Source organism: Phoenix dactylifera, chromosome 1 (assembly GCF_051530095.1).
Source record: "Phoenix dactylifera cultivar Ajwa chromosome 1, Ajwa_hap1_PhDact_Kaust_v1.1, whole genome shotgun sequence".
NCBI classification, from domain to species: domain Eukaryota; kingdom Viridiplantae; phylum Streptophyta; class Magnoliopsida; order Arecales; family Arecaceae; genus Phoenix; species Phoenix dactylifera.
In genome coordinates this window covers 2533636-2554677 of record NC_143190.1, presented here as the reverse complement: position 1 = coordinate 2554677, position 21042 = coordinate 2533636, and the positions used below count along the sequence as shown (strand labels likewise).

Here is a 21042-nt window from a genome sequence, read left to right as displayed (position 1 = left end):
CATTGATGCCCTCATATTCTACTCAAGGGAATTTTCATCAAACTATTCATCACTCATCATTATTCAGCATGTTGCAATAACAATACATGTCCCTCGCGCTTAGATTTCCTGACAAACTGGAGTAAATTGCGAAAGAATAGAACACACATATGAAAGCGAAACATCTTTAGAGCAACAAAAGTCGCATGATAGCTTTGAAAGCTAATTTCTTAAAATCTAGATACACAAAAGTTGCATCATAGCTTCATTGAAAGTTAATTTATTAAAATCTAGATACACACATACACCAAGACCAACACAACTTGCAGATAGAGTTGCGTGTTTCCCTACTTTTACATTGCTTTCTAACTATAGAAAGTGGGGTCAGCATAACCACACCCCAAACTAGTTTACAAACACGTAGGGTACTGAAACTTTGCAGGACCACAGAGAAATAAATACCAATCAGCGGGGAAGGCACACAGATGGAGGCCCACACGATCAATTATTAGACTAACCTCCTCCCCTCCTTCTATTATTGCATCCATTCCATGCGAAAGAAGAAACACGCATCGAATCCTATCAACCTACCTCCTCCATCAAGGAACGCATCATCTCTCTTAGAAAAGCTAAAAGGAAAAGACCACCGTCTTTTATTCTTCCCTCCAGCTAACGCTTTCTCCTGCCACTTCCGATCACTGGCTTCCCGGGTACACACACGTCGCGTAACCTACGTCACAAGGAATTGAGGGGAGAAAAAAAAAACACTTAGAGAAAAAGAAAGAAAGAAGCAAGCATTTCTCCTCACGGCGCACTGCGGAGGACCAGAACCCTTCCAATCCACTTGGGCCGTTAATCCTACTCCATTATTATAACGGCTGTTGTAACGGTCAATCCACTGATAATGCACATTTAGAAAATGACATTTATTCGAACGTCACAAGGTTTTTTGCAAGAGAAAAATCCATCCCATCTTCATTTTTTATAGAAAATATGTACCACCCTAACCCTACCTACACATTCATTACTAAAAGTTGTTCATAGAACATTGGGCATTAAGAATGAGTATCCCTCAAAGCATAGTATATCATACCATTCTAAATCGAACGGTATCAAACAACCGGTTCGATACCGATATCGCTGGTGTATCGACACTTGATATGCCAACAAACTGCATACTGTACCGATCCGGTACCAAAACGATGAATCTTGCTCAAAAAATAATAATTTATCAAAATTTAAAATTATTTTATTAAAAATAACTTATTTTTCTCAAAAAAAAAGCTGATTAAAACTGCAGGAGTTTTTTTTTGTTTACATTGTGCAAAATTCTCTATTTCATCTATTATTTGAATATAATAATAGTATTTTCCAGCACAACGGTTACTTTATTGTTAACGATAAATATCCGTAACGGAGGGAACCGTTAGTCGATGATATGGACGGACGTTGGTCTAATAATGTAAGGGGGGAAGCAAAGGGCAACGTACTAGGATTGGCCGACGTGAGCGCCGCCGACTGCGAGAAGTCGCAGTTCCAGGGGTTCCGGCCGGCGACCTGGTACAACTGGTTCATGGCGTAGGCCGCGTGCGACCGCAGCGTGTTGGGCTCGTAGCACGCCCCTCCCGGCTGGATCGGCCCGCAGTCCACCCCCGCCTGCCCGCACGCGTAGTCCAGATTCGCCTGCAGCTCCTCATCCGTCGCCCCCTCCTTCGGCACGCACCACCCAGTCGCCGCCGCCGCCGGCGACCTCTTCGCCGGCGCCGCAGCCGATGACGAGTTCCCCTGATGGATACCCGCCTGATCAAGATCAAAACGGTCACGATGATTCGGAAAATTCATGGTCTACTACGAACCTGAGCGGTGGAGCTGGACTTGGAGAGGCCGGCGTCGTAGGTCATGGAGAGATCCGGCCGGAAGAGGCCGAAGGATCGCTCGGACGTTGGTCCGGGCTTGAGATCCTCGTCGTAGAGGGCGAAGATATACGTGTCCACGGATTTCCCGGGCATCAGCGGCGTCCCCACCATGGATTTCAGGCGGGCCACCAGGTTCCCGACGTAGGCCTTCGCGTTCTCCACCGTCGCGCCGACTTCATCGGCGTCGCCGCGGTACGGCCACCCGGTCTCGGCTACGACGATCTCCGTCTCCGGGAAGCCCAGCCCCTTCAGCGCCGACTTCACCGCGTCGAGCTGGGCGTCGAACATGTTGGTGTACCTGATCTTGGATCCAGCGTCGTACCGGCCGGAATTGGGTTGAAACAGGCAAAAAGCTAGGGTTTCGGGGCGGGGATCGTCGCGGTAGGCGAAGTAGGGGTAGGGGTTGATCATAAAGGGGGAATTGGTCTTGGTGAGGAATTGAAGGATTCCTTTGAGGCCGGAGGTAAGATCGGAATGGAAGGCTCCAGAGGAGGGGGGCTCGGACTGGGCGAGGACGGTCATGATGTTGACGGTAGACACCTTGATGTTGGAGTTCGGGGCGGCCGCGGCGACGGCGGAGGCGAGGTTCTGCATGGCCGGGATGAGCTGGGCGGTGAGGCCGGGGTCGCCGGAGTTGAGGACCTCGTTGCCGACGGCGATGACGGAGATGGTGGTGGCGGGGATGAAGGGTAGGACGTTGGCGGCGACCCAGCGAGAGGCGGCGGCGGGGTCGGACGCCAGGGAGGGGATGTCGCCGTTGGCAGCGCCGATGATGACGGAGATGTTCGTACCAGCGAGGGCCCGGAGGATGGCCGGGTCGGCACCGTAGAGCCGGACCTTCGATATGGTCGTCGACTTGAGGAGCTTCGCCGTCGCCTCCGGCGGCGGGAGATTGTCCGCCACCTCGCCGTAGTTCACTCCGATGAACGTCTGCGACCCTGCCCTCAAAAATAAAATAAAAATCCAATTTTTAAACCCGAATTAATATCAAAATTCTCTCTTTTATCGGTTTCTCTTTCACATACAGCTTTCTCGTATCTTTTCATGGAAGAAATAATAGAGAAACAAACAAAGAAGAAGACGACGAAGGAGTAAAGATTTGTTCAATGCTTTGCTTGAATTCTTTACATCCAGAGAATTAAAGAGATGGAAGCTTACTTGCGAAGGAGAAGAAGGCGAGAAGGAGAGCAGAGATTGTGAGAAAAAGGTGATTCCTTTGTTCCATAGCTTCAGAGACCGAGAGGAAGAAGGAAGAAGAAAAAGAGAGAGAAGAAGACGAAGTGAGCTTTCCAGAGGCCTCCTCGATAAATAAATAAGTCGTAGGAGGAGATGAGGTGCGGTAGATTCGTAATTCCCTAGGCTTTCAAAAATTTCCACCGAGTGAAAGCTGGCGACTGCAGTGGAATTTTCTTTTAGCTTTTACTTCTATAACTTTCCCATTGTTGACGGTGCCCACGTGTTGGCCCGATCAACCGCCGGACAGGCGTCCCCGGAGAAGTATCCGTTGGGTTGACCGTTTGCTGTAACGTTGCTGTTTTTCTTTTTTATTTTTTTTACAACGATGACTTATATCATACGCGTGCAAGTGCACAAGTAAGAGAAAAAACCAAAGTAAACAAAAATATAACAACTCATAACCCCATCCAAAATAGCTATCCGAAAAATATTATTTAGATTCCTTAATCCTGTATAAGTATTCAAGATTTATTCAACGAATAATCGTTGTGGGACTAAAGACATGTCCGCATGGATCCTCATATACTTTCTTCGTTCAAGCTTTGACGTCCTCATCAAGCTAAACGTTCAAATCCATTCAAATTTAATCACAAATACTACGATCAGCCCGTGGATAGTCTCAATGGATCCGTGCTGTAGTGTCTTCTAGTCCACATAAGTTATGAATCTCGGGAGTCATTATTTTTCTCAGTATATTAAGGGAGAAGTGGAGTTCATCGCTTGACTTGTAAACGTGTGAAAACGTTAGATTAGGGAGGAAGCAAACTAAAGCTTTCCAAAAGAATCTAAAAAAAAGCTAAAAAGTTTTTTTCCTGCAGCCTTTGGACCTCATGAGTCATGCCTGAGGAAGGAAGAGCAAAGGGGAAAGGTTTCGTACGTATATACGTTTTATATTTTCGGCTTTCTCCCATTCTATTGACCTTGCATGGGTCACGGAAAGCTCTTGCAGAGGGTTTTTATATGAATTTTTTGGTTTATATAATTTTTGCTTCTATATGGAAACTTTCATGAGTGTGGCCTTTGTTTCGCAGGCAATGTATGTAGTAAGGCATACATTAAAATTCTTAGACTGCATTTCTTTTGGGTTAAAGTGGAACATGACAGCACTTCCATTTCATCTACTGCATTATAATTCGGTAAATACTAGAAATGTAGGTAATTTGTCCGAAGGATTACAAAATAGAAATTTTGTAGTGCTACTTTTTCGAATTAACTACTCCACCATGTAGAGTAGTTTATTTTAGAATGGAGTTGGTTACGTGTAAGTTAACTTATTTGTTCTTAGGTAACTTACTCTGCAACCAAACACAAGGAGAAGGAAAATAATGTTGAAATTGCTGCAGTTATGAACTCATGGCACACACACATACACACACACACACTGACACACAGTCATTTTGTTACAAACTAATTGCTCTCATACTTCCAACAACAAAGAGTCATGTTCTAACAGAGTTAGTCTGAATTCTTTTTGAAGAATCAATTGACTTATATGGGCTAGTTAGTCGAGGGGTTCCATTCCATCTTGTTCTTCGCCTTCTAGTTATTGTCCTTTTTAGCTTCTTCCTCTTAATTCTTTTGCTTCTAATCTCTTTATATATATATATATTCTTTGTCGAAACAGTTGCTTTACAAAATTCCTTATATACATATAGCCCTTTGCATCGATCATCACAATATCTTTTAAGGCATCCGGGTAACACTGAAGAGTCTCCCAAATAATAGAATTATTGTGGTCGGCCACATAGGTAGCCACATAGTTAGCAGTACTATTGGTCTTGTTGCGGGGACGGCGCTTTGGCCGGAGCCTCGCGCAACAGCATAGCCCACATTAAGCTAGCAGAGAAAGAGCACCGCGTTCCTCCCTAGGTATTGTCCGTTTGGGGTCAAACGTACCCGAAGCTCTCCTTACGGTTTTGCCCTTCAAAAAGCGCCTCAAGAGGAAAGGGCTTTGCCCCCCAATTAAGGCACAGAACCTTTCCGCTACTATCCGATGTGGGACTATATTCAAGCCCTTCCCACAACATAGCCCTCCCAGCGGAAAGGTCCTGTGCCGGTTTTACTCGTGACAGCCTCCCAAGTCCAAGGAGAGTTTCTATGTACGGGAGGCCCTCCTTCTAGCGCCATCTGTTGCGGGGACGGCACTTTGGCCGGAGCCTCGCGCAACAGTATAGCCCACATTAAGCTAGCAGAGAAAGAGAACCGCGTTCCTCCCGAAGTATTGTCCGCTTTGGAGGTCGAGCGTACCCGGAGCCCTCCTCACGGTTTTGCCCTTCAAAAGGCGCTTCGAGAGGAAAGGGCTTTGCTCTCCAATTAAGGTACAGAATCTTTTCGCTACTAGCCGATGTGGAACTATATTCAGGCCCTTCCCATAATAGATCTCTTTGTAGATATGATTGCCCATATAAATAGTATTCGATGTCAGTCTCGGATGTCCATCAACAAGGGGTGACCAACATCCCAATGTTTTGCCCCTCTGTTGATCCGTGATATAACTATTTAGAGTCTCTTTCCAGAGTAGAAAGATTTTGCCTTTAATATAATGAAGCGTATTGGCTAAACATGTGATTTAGCTCTATGGGCTAACACTGTCAGCAAATAACATTGGATTGACATGGATGGAAACATTAGATCGATATTGTTGTCGGGCTATCTTTTGAGTTTTCCTATACTAGTTTTTTTGAAAAGATTAGTAAAATTTGAATAAAAAGCTATCTTTCTATTGTTTTTTTAAAAAATCAATTTCTTTTTTTTTTTTTTTGCAAAATGATACACATTTAAGAATATCTAGAGAATTTAATCCTGGGAATACGGAACAGAAGATAAATATCTAATTGAATATTTGTTTGGCAAATATGTTGACTATACAATTCACATATGTTGAAAAGTTGCTACCTATTTGATGGGGGGCAAAATGGATCGTGCAGCCTGCAGCTAAAAGACCACTCAGTTTCGGCCCAATAAACATCAACGCCGACCGGTTGAATCCTCACTTCGGCCCAGAATTAGCTCGACCTCGGACTTCGCCAAAAGCTCCATCGGCCTTGAATATTCGCCGACTCCCTCGACTAAGTTCGGGGCGTCTCTAATACTCGCCGACCTGCCCCGACCAAGCTCGGGGCAGCTACTTCAATAGCACACCCCGACCCTCTAGTTCGGGGCGCTCCACTGAAAACACCTTGGAACCCAGGAAGCCGAGCTACCCTCAGCACCCGTCTAGCCGATCTCGCCAGACACATGATGCGACCTCTCAACAGGCTCAGTCTCGCCAACAATCGCATCCATGTGCGCGCCTACGTCCTCTTACGTGGCCTACATCACAGCACCACCATACCACGCTTCGATAGCTGGCCCTCGACAGTCAAAGGACGACACCATGACTACTCCGACTATACCCTATGTGACTGTCAGCACCTTACCGTTTTCGAGAACGGATAGCGCCATACGCCACCAACCAGCCTTACCTGCGTGCCATTCGGCTTAAAGTCACACCCCCTCATGATGAGGGCGGATAATACCTCTGCTACCTGGACCTCTCCACCGGAACTATAAATAGCCCGGTCAGGTAACTTTTAAGGAATTTTTGGCTGGAACAAATTTATCCCACTCTAACTTGATCGTCGGAGGGTCCTCATCGGAAACACCGGTAGACTTTGTGTAGGTCCGCCGCCGTCGCGTAGGAGGTGGCCTCCGTCTTCTTCTTCCAACCACCGGCGGCTCTCTCGACTCCTCTGGCGTGGTCACCCTCGGGCCAAATTTGAACCACAACACTACTTATTTAAATTATTGCTCAGGTTATCCTTAGATGCAAGGACAAAATTGTTACAGGATCTCTAAGCATATATTACTATGGGACTTTATAAGTGAATCAGTTTTGTACCACTGTGGTGACTAGAGAAAGTTAGATACATGCAGCCTTTCTGCGTATGAAAAAGGCTATTTCCGTATCTCAGCTCTTGACGTCTATGTTATAATAGAGCAAGTTTTTCATTGCACCTAAGGCTCACAAATATTTATTACTATGCAAATTTTTTTTTTTTTTGCATGAATATCCTTCTAAAATTTAAATTTATATAAATACCATCTTAAAATTTATATTTATTTATGTACCCTCATAAATATTATTTTTGCATAAATACCTCTAATCTATCGATTCTTTTAACACCGTTAATAAAAACCATACTTATTTTAATTAAAATAAGATAAATTTTGAAAATTATTTTTTTTCCTCCTTCGTGATTGCCTTATAAATGTTTTTTTTCCACATCTATTTATTAAGTGTATTTTAGTCATATCAATTTAAAATCGTTATTTTTTTAATAGCGTTAAATGGCGAGATACATATGCAAAAATAAAGATAAAAAAAGGTAGAATAACAAAACAAGTATTTTATGAGGATATACATACAAATATCAATTTCGGAAGAGTATTTATATAAAATTTAATATTTAGGAGGATATTTATAAAAAAACTCAAAAAAATAATACATTCAACATTTTATTATAAAATCATAGCCAAGTAGAGTCTTTTTAAAAAATTCCCATAATTTTACAACCTATAAATTTGTACAAGAGCAGAACATATATCTTCTTTATAACATTTTCGTATAAATTTATCTATTAAAACAAACATATAACAAATTGGTGCCATGGCATAAGAAAGACAAGTGGCTTCGTCCGGCCACGTGCATGTCGCAGCTTCTCGAGAAATTATTTGGTGGAATAAGCCTAGTGGACCAATCCAAATCCAGTGTCCCATACCCCTATTTTGAGCTCAAATAGTTTAAATATAAGAAAAGGGTAACGTGGCGAGTGACTATTGGATTGGTCCACGTCCAACTAATAATTTCTCACGCCGCCATGAGAAAGGACGCACCCCTCTGTATTCCAGCTACCGGCAACTTCAGCTGTCGACCCTAATAATTGAACCACCTTCTACGGGTGGCGGGGCCTACATCCCAGACCGATGGTCAACATGCTGTACTCCGCAGCCACCTGGATGGCCCAGCGGGGTAAAGTTGTGAAGCACCCTAATTTGGCCGGACAGGGTGGCGTTCACATTTTCTGAAAGACCAATGGTACTGTAGACTGGGTAGCCGTTTATATGATTAATCACTCTGGCAGTATATTGTGAATCCAAAATGATGAGTTGTTTAGGGCATTTTGAGATGCACTATTTTTTTATTAATTTTTTTTGCATGAATATCCTCTTAAATATCGGATTTTGTATAAATATCCTTCTAAAATTGATATTTGCATGTATACCCTCGTAAAATACTTGTTTTACTATTTTACCCTTTTTTTATTTTTGTTTTTGCATATGTACCCATGCTATTTAACGACGTTTCAAATTAAAATCCGATAGCATGGGTAGACATGCAAATACTCTTAATAGGTAGACATACAAATAGAGCACGATCTCGATAGCAGAAGAAGACAAGAACAATAGTATAATTTTAAAATTTTATTTTATTTTTAATTAATATAAATATGATTTTTTTAACACCGTTAGAGCAATCGTTATATTACTGGCATTTGTACAGTAACAGAGTTTACGAGGGTATACATGCAAATATCAATTTTAAAAGGATATTTATGTAAAATCCGACATTTAGCATAGTATCCATGCAAAAAAATTCTTTTTGATTTTATTGAATATATCCGTACTCGTATAATGCTCGTCTATAAAAATATAAAAATAAATAAATAAAAATTAAAAAGGCGCACCTTAATCCGAAACTCCTGGTCCTCGGCGAGTGAGCTCACCACCACAGCTCCGAATTTCGAATCCGGATCCGGATCCGTTTGGGCGAACTTTTCGCCCTTGTTTCCCTTGCCCTTCCCCTCCCCGCTTCTTCTCCGCGGGATAGATCGATTCGGGGGAGTAGGGGCAAAGAAGTAGGGGTTGGGGGGGAAATGATCACACGCTCGAAGCTGGTGGAACAGCTCAGAGACTACCAGATCCGCTCTCAGCACAAGTGGGTCGCTCTTTTTAATCCCATATCACCGCCAGGTTTTCTTTTCTTTTTGTTTTTTTTTCCCCTCTTATTTAATTGCTTTATAGATATCTAAAGAGTAGTTTTTGTTTTATTTTCGAATTATGATTCTATGAAACGAGTTATTCGCAAGAATTTTGGGTGGATGATAATCGATTAAATGATGCAGAGTTTGCAATTCTGTTTTCAAGATCTCCTAGAAAAGACTCATCAGATTTGATTAAATCAGCCTTCGTCGCTCAAAACTTGAATTTTTTCTGATGCATATGTATAATTATATGACCAACGAGCCTATGTTTTTTTTATTGAATTATTTACTTCAAATTTAGATTTGTATATGGTCATGATATTGATGTAGAGTAGGCAGTTTACAATTTGGAGCTCAATCAGAAGAAAATGAAAAGCAGGAAAGACATAATTAAAGGAATCCACCACTAAATTCAAAGGCAGTTTAACATAAGTTGTCCTACATCATTATTCATACCATCAAACGGAGGTCTTATTCTCCTCACAGGATCTGTGTCTGGCGGGTGTCAAATGCAAATCTTATTCATAACCCTTTGGCAGCTTTTCCTATGCTTCAATTTCAGGCAAGATTTTTGAGTTCCCTAGGAACCACTAGATGTTAAAAATTCAAAATACACTTTAATAGCTCAGCTACTGATTATATTATTACTTAACAAGTATTGGTTGGATTTGACTTCTTGAATTTGGGCTAGAAACATGGTTTACTGCATCACTGGTTGTTTTCACTATGGATATGCCTCCTATGTGATATAATCTCCTAACTTAATGTGGTACCATGATTTCATCTGGTTCCTTTTAAATCTTTAAAAGCATTCCCATTTTGCCAACAGGACATGGGTCATAGGGCAAGCGATGCCCTCCTCAGTGCAATGTGCTGGGGAGACGTTAAGATTCAAACTTGGATGATGGGATTTCCAAAAAATTTCTAAATCATTTGTCCTCTATCGATGTTTACTAATTACCATTCATGTAACTTTTGCAGCATCTGTTGATTTTGCAGGCTGACTGGTGCTCATATATGACTGCATGTGCTGTAGTCAGTTGAAACATAGTCTAGATATTTTCATGGTATAAAATGGAGGGGAGGAGTGCATACCTTTCTAGATTTTAAAACTGGCCAAAGTTTGAGATAGCTTTGATTACACTCCAAGGAAATTATTTTGTCAATGAATTTGTCACAATCTAGGTTCATTTTGTCTGGATAGCTTCCAGCTGATTGTTTGAGCTCATTTCTATCTTCCTTTTCTCTCCCAATGGTTGAGTGACAAACTTGGAGAATTGATTCAAGATAAGATTAGAAATTTGGTAGCTGAGTTACCATGGTTTATGAGATGGATGACAAGTTGTCATTATGTAGTAACTTATGGACGATAACAGCTTAACATCTATTTGATCCTGTTTATGATATATCAAGAGTAATTCCAATTATACGAAGAGTAATTCAGACCAAATGAAGAGCATTTCTTGGAGCATCTAAACTTCATCTTCAAAGAATTCCTTTGTATGCATAAAATTGCAAAATGCCAAACCAGAAACCAAACATTGTTCTCCTTATCACATAAAGAGAATTAGAAGATTTATACAGTATTTAAAACCAATAAGCGTAATTATAAGAATTGCCTAGATTGTTGTTTACATAATAAAACTGAGTTGAGAAGTTTGCAATACTACGGACAAAGCAATATGATTACATCAGGGACAAAAGTATTCTGGATGAAGATTTCCCCCTATATGTGCCCTTCAGTAATTAGAAAGAAAATTAGCTGTTGTTCTCATCAATGTGGATGAATTCTCATTCAATATTTCTTTTATTCATGTGTTCTCCTTGATTTTTTTTTGCAACTTTGATTAAGAGATCAGATCTGAGATCTGATATTTTTGTTCTTGTACTATATTTTAGAATGCGCTTTGAATTTGATCTGGCGTGTATAGAGCTTCACGGACAGCATCCCAAACTTGCATAGATTTGGTTTATTCTGTATCTGTTCAAGTCCTTCTTTCGTGTTGTGTTAAGATTGAATCAATCTGGTATTAAAGCATGTGAATCATTGAAGCAATTCCTTTCTAATTAACTTAATGTGGTTGAGGAGCAATGCTGATTACAATGTCTTGAAGCACGTCTAGAGGTTGCATGACAGAGGTTTCGAGGGAAGGAAAACTGATTGTTTGTCCTGAGAAGATGACAGATATTTTCTTGAAGGAGATATCACAAGCATGTCACTTTTTAGATGTAGGAATGTGATGTCGTAAACTCCACTAACTAATCCATCTCTGGACAATCTTTCCTGAATCATATTCTGCTGTGGTTTTCAATGAGAAGGCCTCAATGCCTCATGATGGTTTTATTTGTCCGCTTAAGCTAGTCTTATTTATTACGCGTCAGCTGTAAAGTTTGGACAGCCAAACTCATTTTGGATATTTTGAGTGCCGAATTGGACTATCAAAGATGATAAAGTGTTGCAGTATTCAGATTCAAAGAAGCCAATTATTATCAGCAATTGATATAAAAATATGGTCAGCTGGATCTGCTTTGTTTCCATGGTAGCATGGTTTGCTGTGCTAGTACCAAGCTCTGGACCGGTTGTCTGGCAGCACAGGCTCGTACCGTGCCGTACCGGGCTTGTACCAACATAGTAGAGGAGGTGGGGGAGAGGGCGAACGGGAGAGAGAAAAAAAGAGAGAAAATGGGGAGAGAGAAGGGTGGCGGAGGCCAACAGATGGCCAGCGGAGGGCGGCGACCCGGGCAGATGGCGGAGGAAGGCTCTATGGCTGGGTCTCCTGTTTGTTTGAACGAAACAGGGGACCTGGCCATGGAGCTTGGAGGAGCGTCTTCCGCGCGGCTCGCCGGCCTTCATCGGCCGGCCTCCACCTCCCTCTCTCTTCCTTCCTCTCCCTCTTCTTCCCTCCCCCGTTCATTCTCTCTTTTTCTCTCTTTCCTTCTCCTTTTTTCTCTCCGGCAACGGGTTTCGTTTCCGTTGCCGGAACCGTTCCAGTTTGCCGCCGGGACGGTTCAGTACGACCAGAACCGCCCGGTTCAGGACGGTTCCACTGATCTTGCATGGTAGTATGTATAAAGTTTCTTTGGAAGATCCTACGATATGTCAAGCTTTCACCTGCGAATTGATTTTCCTAACTCTTAAAAACAACACAAAATTTATACAGCCTGTTTATATGTAGTGGGAACCTGGGGCTACGGATCACTATTTGGACACCCCTTGTATGTTGGGGTCAAGAAAAAAAAGGTTGAATGGTGCAGGAGAAGTATATTTGCAAGCAGAAATTAGAAATACCTCACACTCCATTTTGATAAGTATTTCTGCAGTTGTTTTCCCAATTCCAGAATTTGTGACAAATGGATAGTTTTTTTGGCATATTAGATTGAGTAAGTTGAGCTTGTTAGAAGTTGAATCTTTTAGATGGGGTAAAACTAATTGCTGCTTCAGGCTATTCTATGTCTGGAAATTCTTCGGAATCTGCAGCATCTCTAACATTGTGAGATTGAGGAAGTCATGGCAACATTGGCATCATGGGAAGGCTTGAGGCTAGCCATGAAGGGTCACATGATCAGGTTGCTTGCCCCGATACTGTGAGAATATATGCAGTTGCCTTCTAGGTAGGAAAGAAAACAAGAAAAGGAAACCTATAGTTGATTATTCATAACCTTCATTGGTACTAGGACTATAAGCTCCCAGGTCTATTACTACTCACTACAGTTCTGAAAGGGAAAAAAGGCACTGTTAATTTGTTACAGGGGTGTGCATGTTGGGGGTTGCACATATCCTTTTGTGTTTGCAGAAATAGTAACATATATTTTGTGGTCATGATGGTGAAGTAGATCATTGAGTTCTTATATAGGTACATAATGGAGAGTGTAGAGGAGAGCCTTGTTCCTTAAACAAATATTGCTAGTGCAGTTACCACTTAATAAAGAAAAATATGAAAGAAGTTTCCTCCACACAGAAAGTGGTATGGTAATCTATAGACCTGTTATTGACTAAACATAACTAATATAGTTTTGTTTGTTGTTGCCTGAAGGATGGGCCTAAAAGAGGATAGCTTGCCAAATCATGTGTTGTCAAATCCAACCTCACAGAGAAACATGTGGTATCTTTTATTTGCACAATCCTGACTGATATACAGGTAACAAGACCATGGATTCACTTATCCCATGAATGAGAATTTATAGACCTTTTAAAATGAGTATCGAGAAACATTGAAATCCATGAACAAAACTTCATATTAGAAATCACAAATCAAAGTATCTTTCTAGTTTGGTCGTTTCGGAATTCTTACATTGAGCGGGTTAGAGGTCATCCAGGCTAACAACCAGCTTATGAGAAGTCATGGGTAAACAAGTGCTACCAAAATAGAAGAAAGAAGAGGGAGAGGATCAGCTTGTTTGACAGTTGGAACAATAGGAGCAGTGGTAACTTCATATTTCATGCATGAATTTGGGCCCAGCAGTGAACCTAATTATCTGAATCAGAACCTTGGATCCATAACAAGCTTCAAACCTTATGTATATCTATAGGTAGAATAAGCCCATTGCAGCAATATGGGATTCTTCATTCTTATAAAAGGATCAGAGTAATCATGAACAATGATCATTATTTTTGAAATTTTATAACTTGAGTAAAAATAATTAGACAATATTCTTTTGGTCGCATGTCCTATTTAAACAAAGATTTCTGTAAATAGCACATCACAATTTTTCCTCATCTTGTCAACTAAAAGCATGATATTATTTGACCACACTTTGGAAAAGATTGGTTTCCTTGATGCGCAATTGCCTGCAATTTTTTTCTCCCAGTTTTATTGTTCAGTCTATCAGTTTCTCATATATTTGAGATTTTTTTTCTCCACTTCACACTTATGTTAGATGGACTCCACATTGATATAGAAGATTTGCTTAGTTAGATGGACTCCACATTGATATAGAAGATTTGCTTAGTTAGATGGACTCCACATTGATATAGAAGATTTGCTTAGTGTGTTTATAAGGGATGAGCACTACACTGCTTACCCCCCTTGTTCCTTGCAAGACTTATTGATGTCTCCAATAGAGAAACCATAGTTTATCTTATTAAATTTGTGATAGAATCATATATTTGAGGTCTGGACTCTCTTATTTTTATCTGTCCTTTTTATTAACCCCCTCTCGCATTTGATCTTCCCTTTTCATTTTGTTAACTGACATAATATCAGAAATGATATTTGGATGGAATCTGATTTAAAACCATATAGACTCATCCTATCCCTTCTCAAAGAACTGTCCTTATGTTCTTTCTAAACCCTGATTCAACTTTAACAATCACTAAAAATGGCATCCCAGTGCACGAAGTTCCTGTTACAATAGGCTCTGCGGAGGGTTAGATGTATGTGTGTAGAGAGATTGTTTCCATGTTTCGAACCCATGATACTTAGGTCACATGTTGTTTCGACTTTGTTGTTTCCATGTTTTTAACTCTACATGTTGTTTTCTTCATCATTCAAGTTTCGACTTTGTTTACCACAATCCCTCAAAAAAAAGGGGGGGGCGACTTTGTTTATGACAAACTTATCACTTAACTTCGTCTACTTTCAAAAAAACCCTTTCATCATGATCCTACGAGCCTCTTTGCATAACCTTGTATATTCCATCAAAATATTTTCTGATATGTTTTTCATTACCACCCACCGTTGCAACCATTCTACCATTTATCTCCTATTTTGAGCCACTTTCTTTGTTTACCATTAATAATTGATCAAAATTCAGCAGAATGCAAAGATGCTTCTTATCAAGCATGACCATTCTCTTATTTATGCTTATCTTCTAGTCTTGCCTAATAACTAAGTAATCCAGTTTGTGTTTAACACCCATCGCGGAAAATGAAACTAGAGAAGCAAATATGAAGTTTGTGCATCCGTGCGTGTGCAGACACTACACTGTGGTACACATATGAACCAACAGTAGGCATAATATGGACAGTGGAGATGCCTCATAAATGGTTTTGTGAGGAGTTCACGTTATATTGTAGAATAGATAATATTCCAACCTTCAAGCATTATGCATCTATTAGAATTTGAAACAAAGATTTAAGAATCAAATGAGATACTCATGTTGGTTATGGACTGTCACTGTTGAGTATCGTAGCATATGGTGCCAACCATGAGCCATGCATTCTCATTCTCATTTCCCAAGAAACAGGTGGTGTTGATTCTTGCTGGCATGTGTCAAGTTCATACATGATAAAATGACCTAAAACCAGTGTACCACATCTGTTTTTAGCTAGTATGGTATGGAACTAAGGTCGGTGGAACCATCCCGAATCGGGCGGTTCGGGGAGTACCGACCGGCGGTGGACTGGGACGGTTTCGGTAACCGAAATTAAAGGCATCTGACGGAGGAGGAGAAGGAGAAGGAGAAGGAAAGAGAGGAAAAGAGAGAGAGAGAGAGCGAGGGGGGAGGGGAGGGATAGGAAGGAAGAGCGGAGGCCGGCGAGTGTGCGGAGGGGGAGAAGGAGAAGGAAAGAGAGAAAAAGAGAGAGAGAGCTGGGGAGGGAGGGAGAGGGAGAGGAAGGAAAAGCGGAGGCCGGCAAACACTTGCCGCTTCACTTAAAAATCGCCAAATTTAAGGGGGGCCTTGTTTCGAACGAAAAAAAGGACCGGAGGTGGAGCCTCTCTTCCATGCGCTCGCCTGTTGACCACCGCCACCCTCTTTCTCTCTCCCTCCCTCTCTCCCCCTTCTCTCTCTCTTTTTCTCTCTCTTGTTCTCCCTCTCCCCCGTCCCTCTATTGTGTCGATGCGGGCCCGACACGGAACGGTACAAGGGCGTACCGATCCGTGCTGCTGGATAACCGGTTCGGGCCCTGTTCCGGCACAGTAGACCTGCATTTGGCACCTAAACATTTGGTTTCATATGGAGACCCATGATGTTAGTTAAAATCAATAAAGAATTGGTGCCAACAAAGAATTGTGGCACATAGGAAGAAACTTAATTTAGGTCTAAATCCAATTGGTGCCAACAAAGAATTGTGGCATTACAAAGTTTTAGACCTTCTCTATTCATTTCTCTTTTAGTTCATTTGCCTTTTCTTATATATCAAAATCTTTTTAATATTGAACAGAGACTGCCCTTAGGTGGCTAGTGGTCCTAGTGGAGAGGTGCCTAATCCTTAGCTGGTAATGGCTATTTGATCCTTCTTTTGTCATTAGACCACAATTAATGTGATTTTTCAGATACTCTTTTTATGATCATCTTTGTTGATAAGTTTTCAAGCTTTTCTGTGATAAAAAATTGGGTGGATACTACTCTAATTTCATATATATGGACTGGCAAAATGAGAACCAAAGCTAATGAATGCGGGAGTTGGTTTGGTTTCTGCTATGAAACTCATAAAACTATGGATCCAAGCGTTTTCTAGTCTGTTATGAAATTGGGTTGTTGTGAACTATACTACTCGAGATATTTTGAATTCAACATGTAAGCTTTTTGAAAAATCTGGATAAGTTTGAAATTTGTCAGGACTATACGACTGATAATTATTGATTGATAGAGGTTTCTTTGACTGCATGAACTCCTTGTCTATGGTTTTAAAGGAACCATATATCATTTGCTGAAATTAAATAGCCAACTATGTATCAGCTAATTTCTTTTCACTCTTTACACACGCAGTTTTGTTACTTGAAATGCAAATAGTTAGCCCTTTGACCTGCCTAAATATGGAAACTTTGGCAATACTTTTGCAGGCGGGACATTATTGGAGCTCTGTCATGTGGTTTACTGTTGTGTTTTCTTGTAATCTCTTCCTATGTTACGCTGTATTTCAGATACTTCAGGCTTTCGGCTGTTATTATATGTTTGGGAATTCTTCTTCCTGTGTGCCTTCAAGTCTGTAGGCAGAGAAAGCTGGCCAAAAAAAGAGAGAGAAGATTGTTGTTACCTCTATCAATGTGATTTATTATTGGTGATTCGACACATATTTTAGCATTTAACTTGGTCGAACACAGGATTAACTTGGCTAGCATATTGAGATGGCCAAGAAGCACCAAGGACTAGTCTAGGTTGCTCATCATATCTGCCCGCTCCTTGAAGGATAATTTCTTTTCAATCTTATTAAAAGATGGGCTACATTGATTCTCATTTTGCGAGGCTTACCTGTACACTTTTCCAGCATATCTTAATCGCCTTGTCATGTAAAATGAAGATTGTGGGAAAACTGACAGACTTCACTGAATCTTACAAGGGCGTTCAGCAGAAACTGTTATTCTTTGCTATGATATCTTGAATATCACTTCATGTAATTGATGGTTATGGTTGCATCTTCTTTTTGCTGGATGTAATTCTTCCTGAGTTTCAGAGAATCAAATTTGTCTCTGCATAGTGACCTGTTTTTTACTTTTGAAAAGGTTCTGTTCTATAGGATTAGAGTTGAATATAAAAAAGAAAGTTTGTTGATAGGTTAATTGCATCCAATATGAATTTGTCATCTTTATCAGCTGGAATGAAGTTCTCATCCTGGCTTTATAAGCTTGATTTAGTTGAACACTTAGTTTAGAACACCACGTAGGTATAACTATGGTTGTCTCAAACTCGATATATGAAGGGAAATAATGTTACTACATCTTGTTTTCTGGTTTACATCTCAAACCATAATCCTTGGCAGCAGTTGTTAGTGTTTTGGATCTTAGGTTCGAAATCCTCATCCTTTTCTTTTTATAAGATGTGTTACTACTTTTCTATGATAATAAGAACACTTTTTTGACGGATCAAGATTACACAAGGATATGCTTAATAAGCGGAGATGGCCATGTATGATTTGAAAAAAAATAAAGATTTTCATAGTTATAAAAATTCTCCACCAGACCCAAAAGGGCATGCCTTGCGAAGTTTGTGACAGCCGTTGTTGTTTTCGACCATAATCCTTGGCGGCATCTGTTGATGTTTAGAGATACTATTTATATCTAATCTTGACTTATCAAGTAGTTAAATCCTTTAGAACTCCTGAATTTTTTATCATACTGGAATTTATTCTCTGCTGCATTAATTTGTTGCTAAGTTGCTGCATAGGTTGTTAAGTTTGGCTAGAATTATAATTTGTTGCTATGAGTTCAACAATGTATGGTAACAAAGCTTAGTTTAACGGGTTTCTTATCTTAAAAGTTGCATTCTTTTATTTAAAAGTAATTCTGTTGTTTCTTATTTTTCTGTAACAGATTTTTGTTTTTCTAATGAAGGGGGTTTTCTTCAATAAACGTAGGATGAGTTTTGTTCCTTCCCCTATAAAAAAAGAATTTACTGAACTCATTGAACCAACCTGTCAATGTTGCGAATGCCACTTGGCTTAAAATTCCATTTTCTTTTATGAGTCTCACTGAATTATACTTGTATGTAGTTTGGAACACATGAAGCTGATAAAATCAATACAGTTGCTGTACAAAAACTATGGGTTACAAAAGGAGAAGTGATAGCCTGAACACTGAAGTAGATGATTATTAAACACAGTGACAGGTTAAGAATTGGGAGGAAGGCTTGTGGTAGATAAAGCTTTTCTTTTAATTTATTTATATTTTTAAGGTAAGATAAACAGTTGAACTTTAGAAAGTTCATAGACAAGCATGTGATGGTTGATTTATAATTTTTTATGCTTTTAGCGGGCGTACTCAGTACTATTGATTAAATGATGCCATGGAACACTGATTACAGTGTTTTGTTGGCTCAGCAAACCTACTGATTTCGAATTAAGTACTGGTTTTCCTGGTTAATTGGCTTACATTCTCTTTTACCAGTCCCCATGGGTTATCATGATGAAGAATGCTTGTTGCTTGTTGCTCTAGCAAGTTGTATCCCTTCATATATTGTGGCACCTTTCTATCGGCCGAGGCTCAATATGTAGCTATTATTGAATCTTTTTGCAGGAAAAAAAATATCTCTAAAGTCTGTTGATTATGACAATTTTGTTGTTTGTTGGCTCTATTTCTTCTGAGAACAAGCTTAAGCATTCAAGGACTTGTTTGGTTCGTGGTGAAAGCTGATGTTTGGAAAAGTAGTTTTTGCATGTTTGATTGTCGATCAAAATTAACACATTCAGAAAGGCTTTTGTTTAGTTGAGCATTTACTTTTTAAAAAAAAATATAAAAAAATTATTATATTTTTATTAAAAAAATATGCTATTCTATCTAAACTTTTATATATATATATTTTTAAAAATTATTTCAGTAGAATTGAATTTTTGTATATTTTATATAGATTTTTTCCATAGAATTCTATATATATATATATATATATATATATATATATATATATATATATATATATAGATTTTTCCCCCCATAGAATTCTATGGGAATCTTTGTCCTAGAGGCTTTGCCGAGACGTGACAATGGGAGTAGGATGGTCATGTTTGGAAGTTGGCGGCGCCGCGCGGCCAGTGGGATTATGGGATGCTTTCAGGCGTTGCTATCGCTCTCACCACTAGATATTAAAAGCTACCGTTCCGCCGGGCAAGTAGTCGAACACTTTGGAGGCCCCATGAAAGCCTCTTTGCTCAAACGGCATAGATTGCCCCTGATCCCGCTAAAGATTACAATTAGACCCGTCTTAGAAAAGCGTGGCGTGACCCAAGCGAATGTCCTGTCATGCTTTGATGGAGTGGTGCTCTGCATAATGCTTTAATGAAAGCATTTTTTCTTCTAGGAATATGATTCCTGAAAAATAAATTCGCAGGAAGAAGATACCTAGGAAAGTACTTTTGGCATGTTTGATTGACCTTGGGAAAGTGACAAATTTCCAAAGTGCTTATGTTTGGTTGGCCATCTACTTTCCTAGGAAAGTTATGTATAATTCCTATTATACCCTTAATAAAAATTAGATCTTTAATGCATCTTTAATGCTGAAGGGTCTTTTTGGAAAAAAGTAAAAATAAAGTGATTCCCGCCTCATGAAATGTGGGAATCATATTTCCATGGGAATACAACTTTTCCGTCTCTCTCCTTTGAAAACTCCAATCAAACAAGAGGCATCTCATTACTTTCCCGTTGACCACACTTTCTCTCCTTCTTTTCCCACGAACCAAACGAGCCTTATTAAAAGCGCCTCGCCCTAATTGGCAGTTGACTGACTTCAGGCAGGCTATTTTGGTTAGCGGGCGCAGTTGACTTGACGCAAAGGTGCTGTGTCTTGGGTCTTAGCTCACCGCAGGTGCTTACGTAAACCGATACAGCCACTGTCCAGAAAGAAAAGGATAAGCCAAGCAAGAAGGCAAAGAGTGGTGCTGGGTTGATAAGCCCTTATTAGATTAGGCGCCCCTCGCTCCTTCATGAATAAGGTTCATCGGAGCAAGATGAACTTTCTAGGGCTCTGTTGGCATAGCTTGATGGTCACGTAGTTACGGATGGCGGTTTTTATATAGTAGCCGGTCACAGGCGTAGAGACCTCGTTCCATCGGTTTATCCGGAAAAGCCCTCATCTCTTAAGGAAAAGGCGATTCCACGAGGTCGAATAGGCAAAGCGTTATCCCCATTTTTGAATTCGAATATGCAGTTGATTAAATTAAGAAGAATATTATTATATAAAAAAACTGAATTAGAGGTAGAAGCTGCAGCCGGAGCAACAGAAGATACAGCCAAAGAACCGCAAGAATAGGAATAGACTGATCTTCACATGATCCTAGCAAAGCAATTCAAGGAGCGTAGTTATATCTACTGGAGCTATATGTGTCCCATTTTCCCACAAACATGGGCAGTTTATGAACTAACATGCTGGTAACACAATTGTGGACATGTTAGAAAATCAACGTTTTTGCAAACCAAGAGCACCCCGTGAACAATTAATTAATGCAACTAAGTTGTTACCACAACTCACTTGTATGTCTTTATACTTGCAGAGTGGTTGAGTCATGGATATAATTA

At 40.2% G+C, this 21042-nt stretch overlaps 2 protein-coding genes across 2 annotated transcripts; one reads left to right on the top strand and one right to left on the bottom strand.

Moving 5' to 3' along the window:
* Positions 1-243: 243 nt before the first annotated feature.
* LOC103702713 (glucan endo-1,3-beta-glucosidase 7) lies at positions 244-3365 on the bottom strand. The gene is made up of 4 exons (XM_008785255.5): positions 3054-3365; positions 1836-2833; positions 1470-1764; positions 244-709 (listed from the first exon to the last, which is right to left on the bottom strand). Exons 1-4 carry the CDS (start codon positions 3118-3120, stop codon positions 675-677), a joined length of 1395 nt encoding a protein of 464 aa, XP_008783477.3. The 5' UTR covers positions 3121-3365; the 3' UTR covers positions 244-674.
* Positions 3366-8925: 5560 nt separating this feature from the next.
* Positions 8926-17598, top strand: LOC108511131 (uncharacterized). The gene is made up of 2 exons (XM_088716972.1): positions 8926-9108; positions 16882-17598. Exons 1-2 carry the CDS (start codon positions 9047-9049, stop codon positions 17087-17089), a joined length of 270 nt encoding a protein of 89 aa, XP_088573098.1. The 5' UTR covers positions 8926-9046; the 3' UTR covers positions 17090-17598.
* The last annotated feature ends 3444 nt before the right edge of the window (positions 17599-21042 follow it).

Excerpts from the sequence above, each read along its gene's own strand:
- LOC103702713 (XM_008785255.5), bottom strand. The coding sequence starts at position 3,120 with ATGGAACAAAGGAATCACCTTTTTCTCACAATCTCTGCTCTCCTTCTC. Across the intron at positions 2,834-3,053 it reads CGCCTTCTTCTCCTTCGCAA|GGTCGCAGACGTTCATCGGA; the intron begins GTAAGCTTCCAT and ends TTTTGAGGGCAG. Across the intron at positions 1,765-1,835 it reads AGTCCAGCTCCACCGCTCAG|GGGAACTCGTCATCGGCTGC; the intron begins GTTCGTAGTAGA and ends GGTATCCATCAG.
- LOC108511131 (XM_088716972.1), top strand. The coding sequence starts at position 9,047 with ATGATCACACGCTCGAAGCTGGTGGAACAGCTCAGAGACTACCAGATC. Across the intron at positions 9,109-16,881 it reads CAGATCCGCTCTCAGCACAA|GCGGGACATTATTGGAGCTC; the intron begins GTGGGTCGCTCT and ends ATACTTTTGCAG.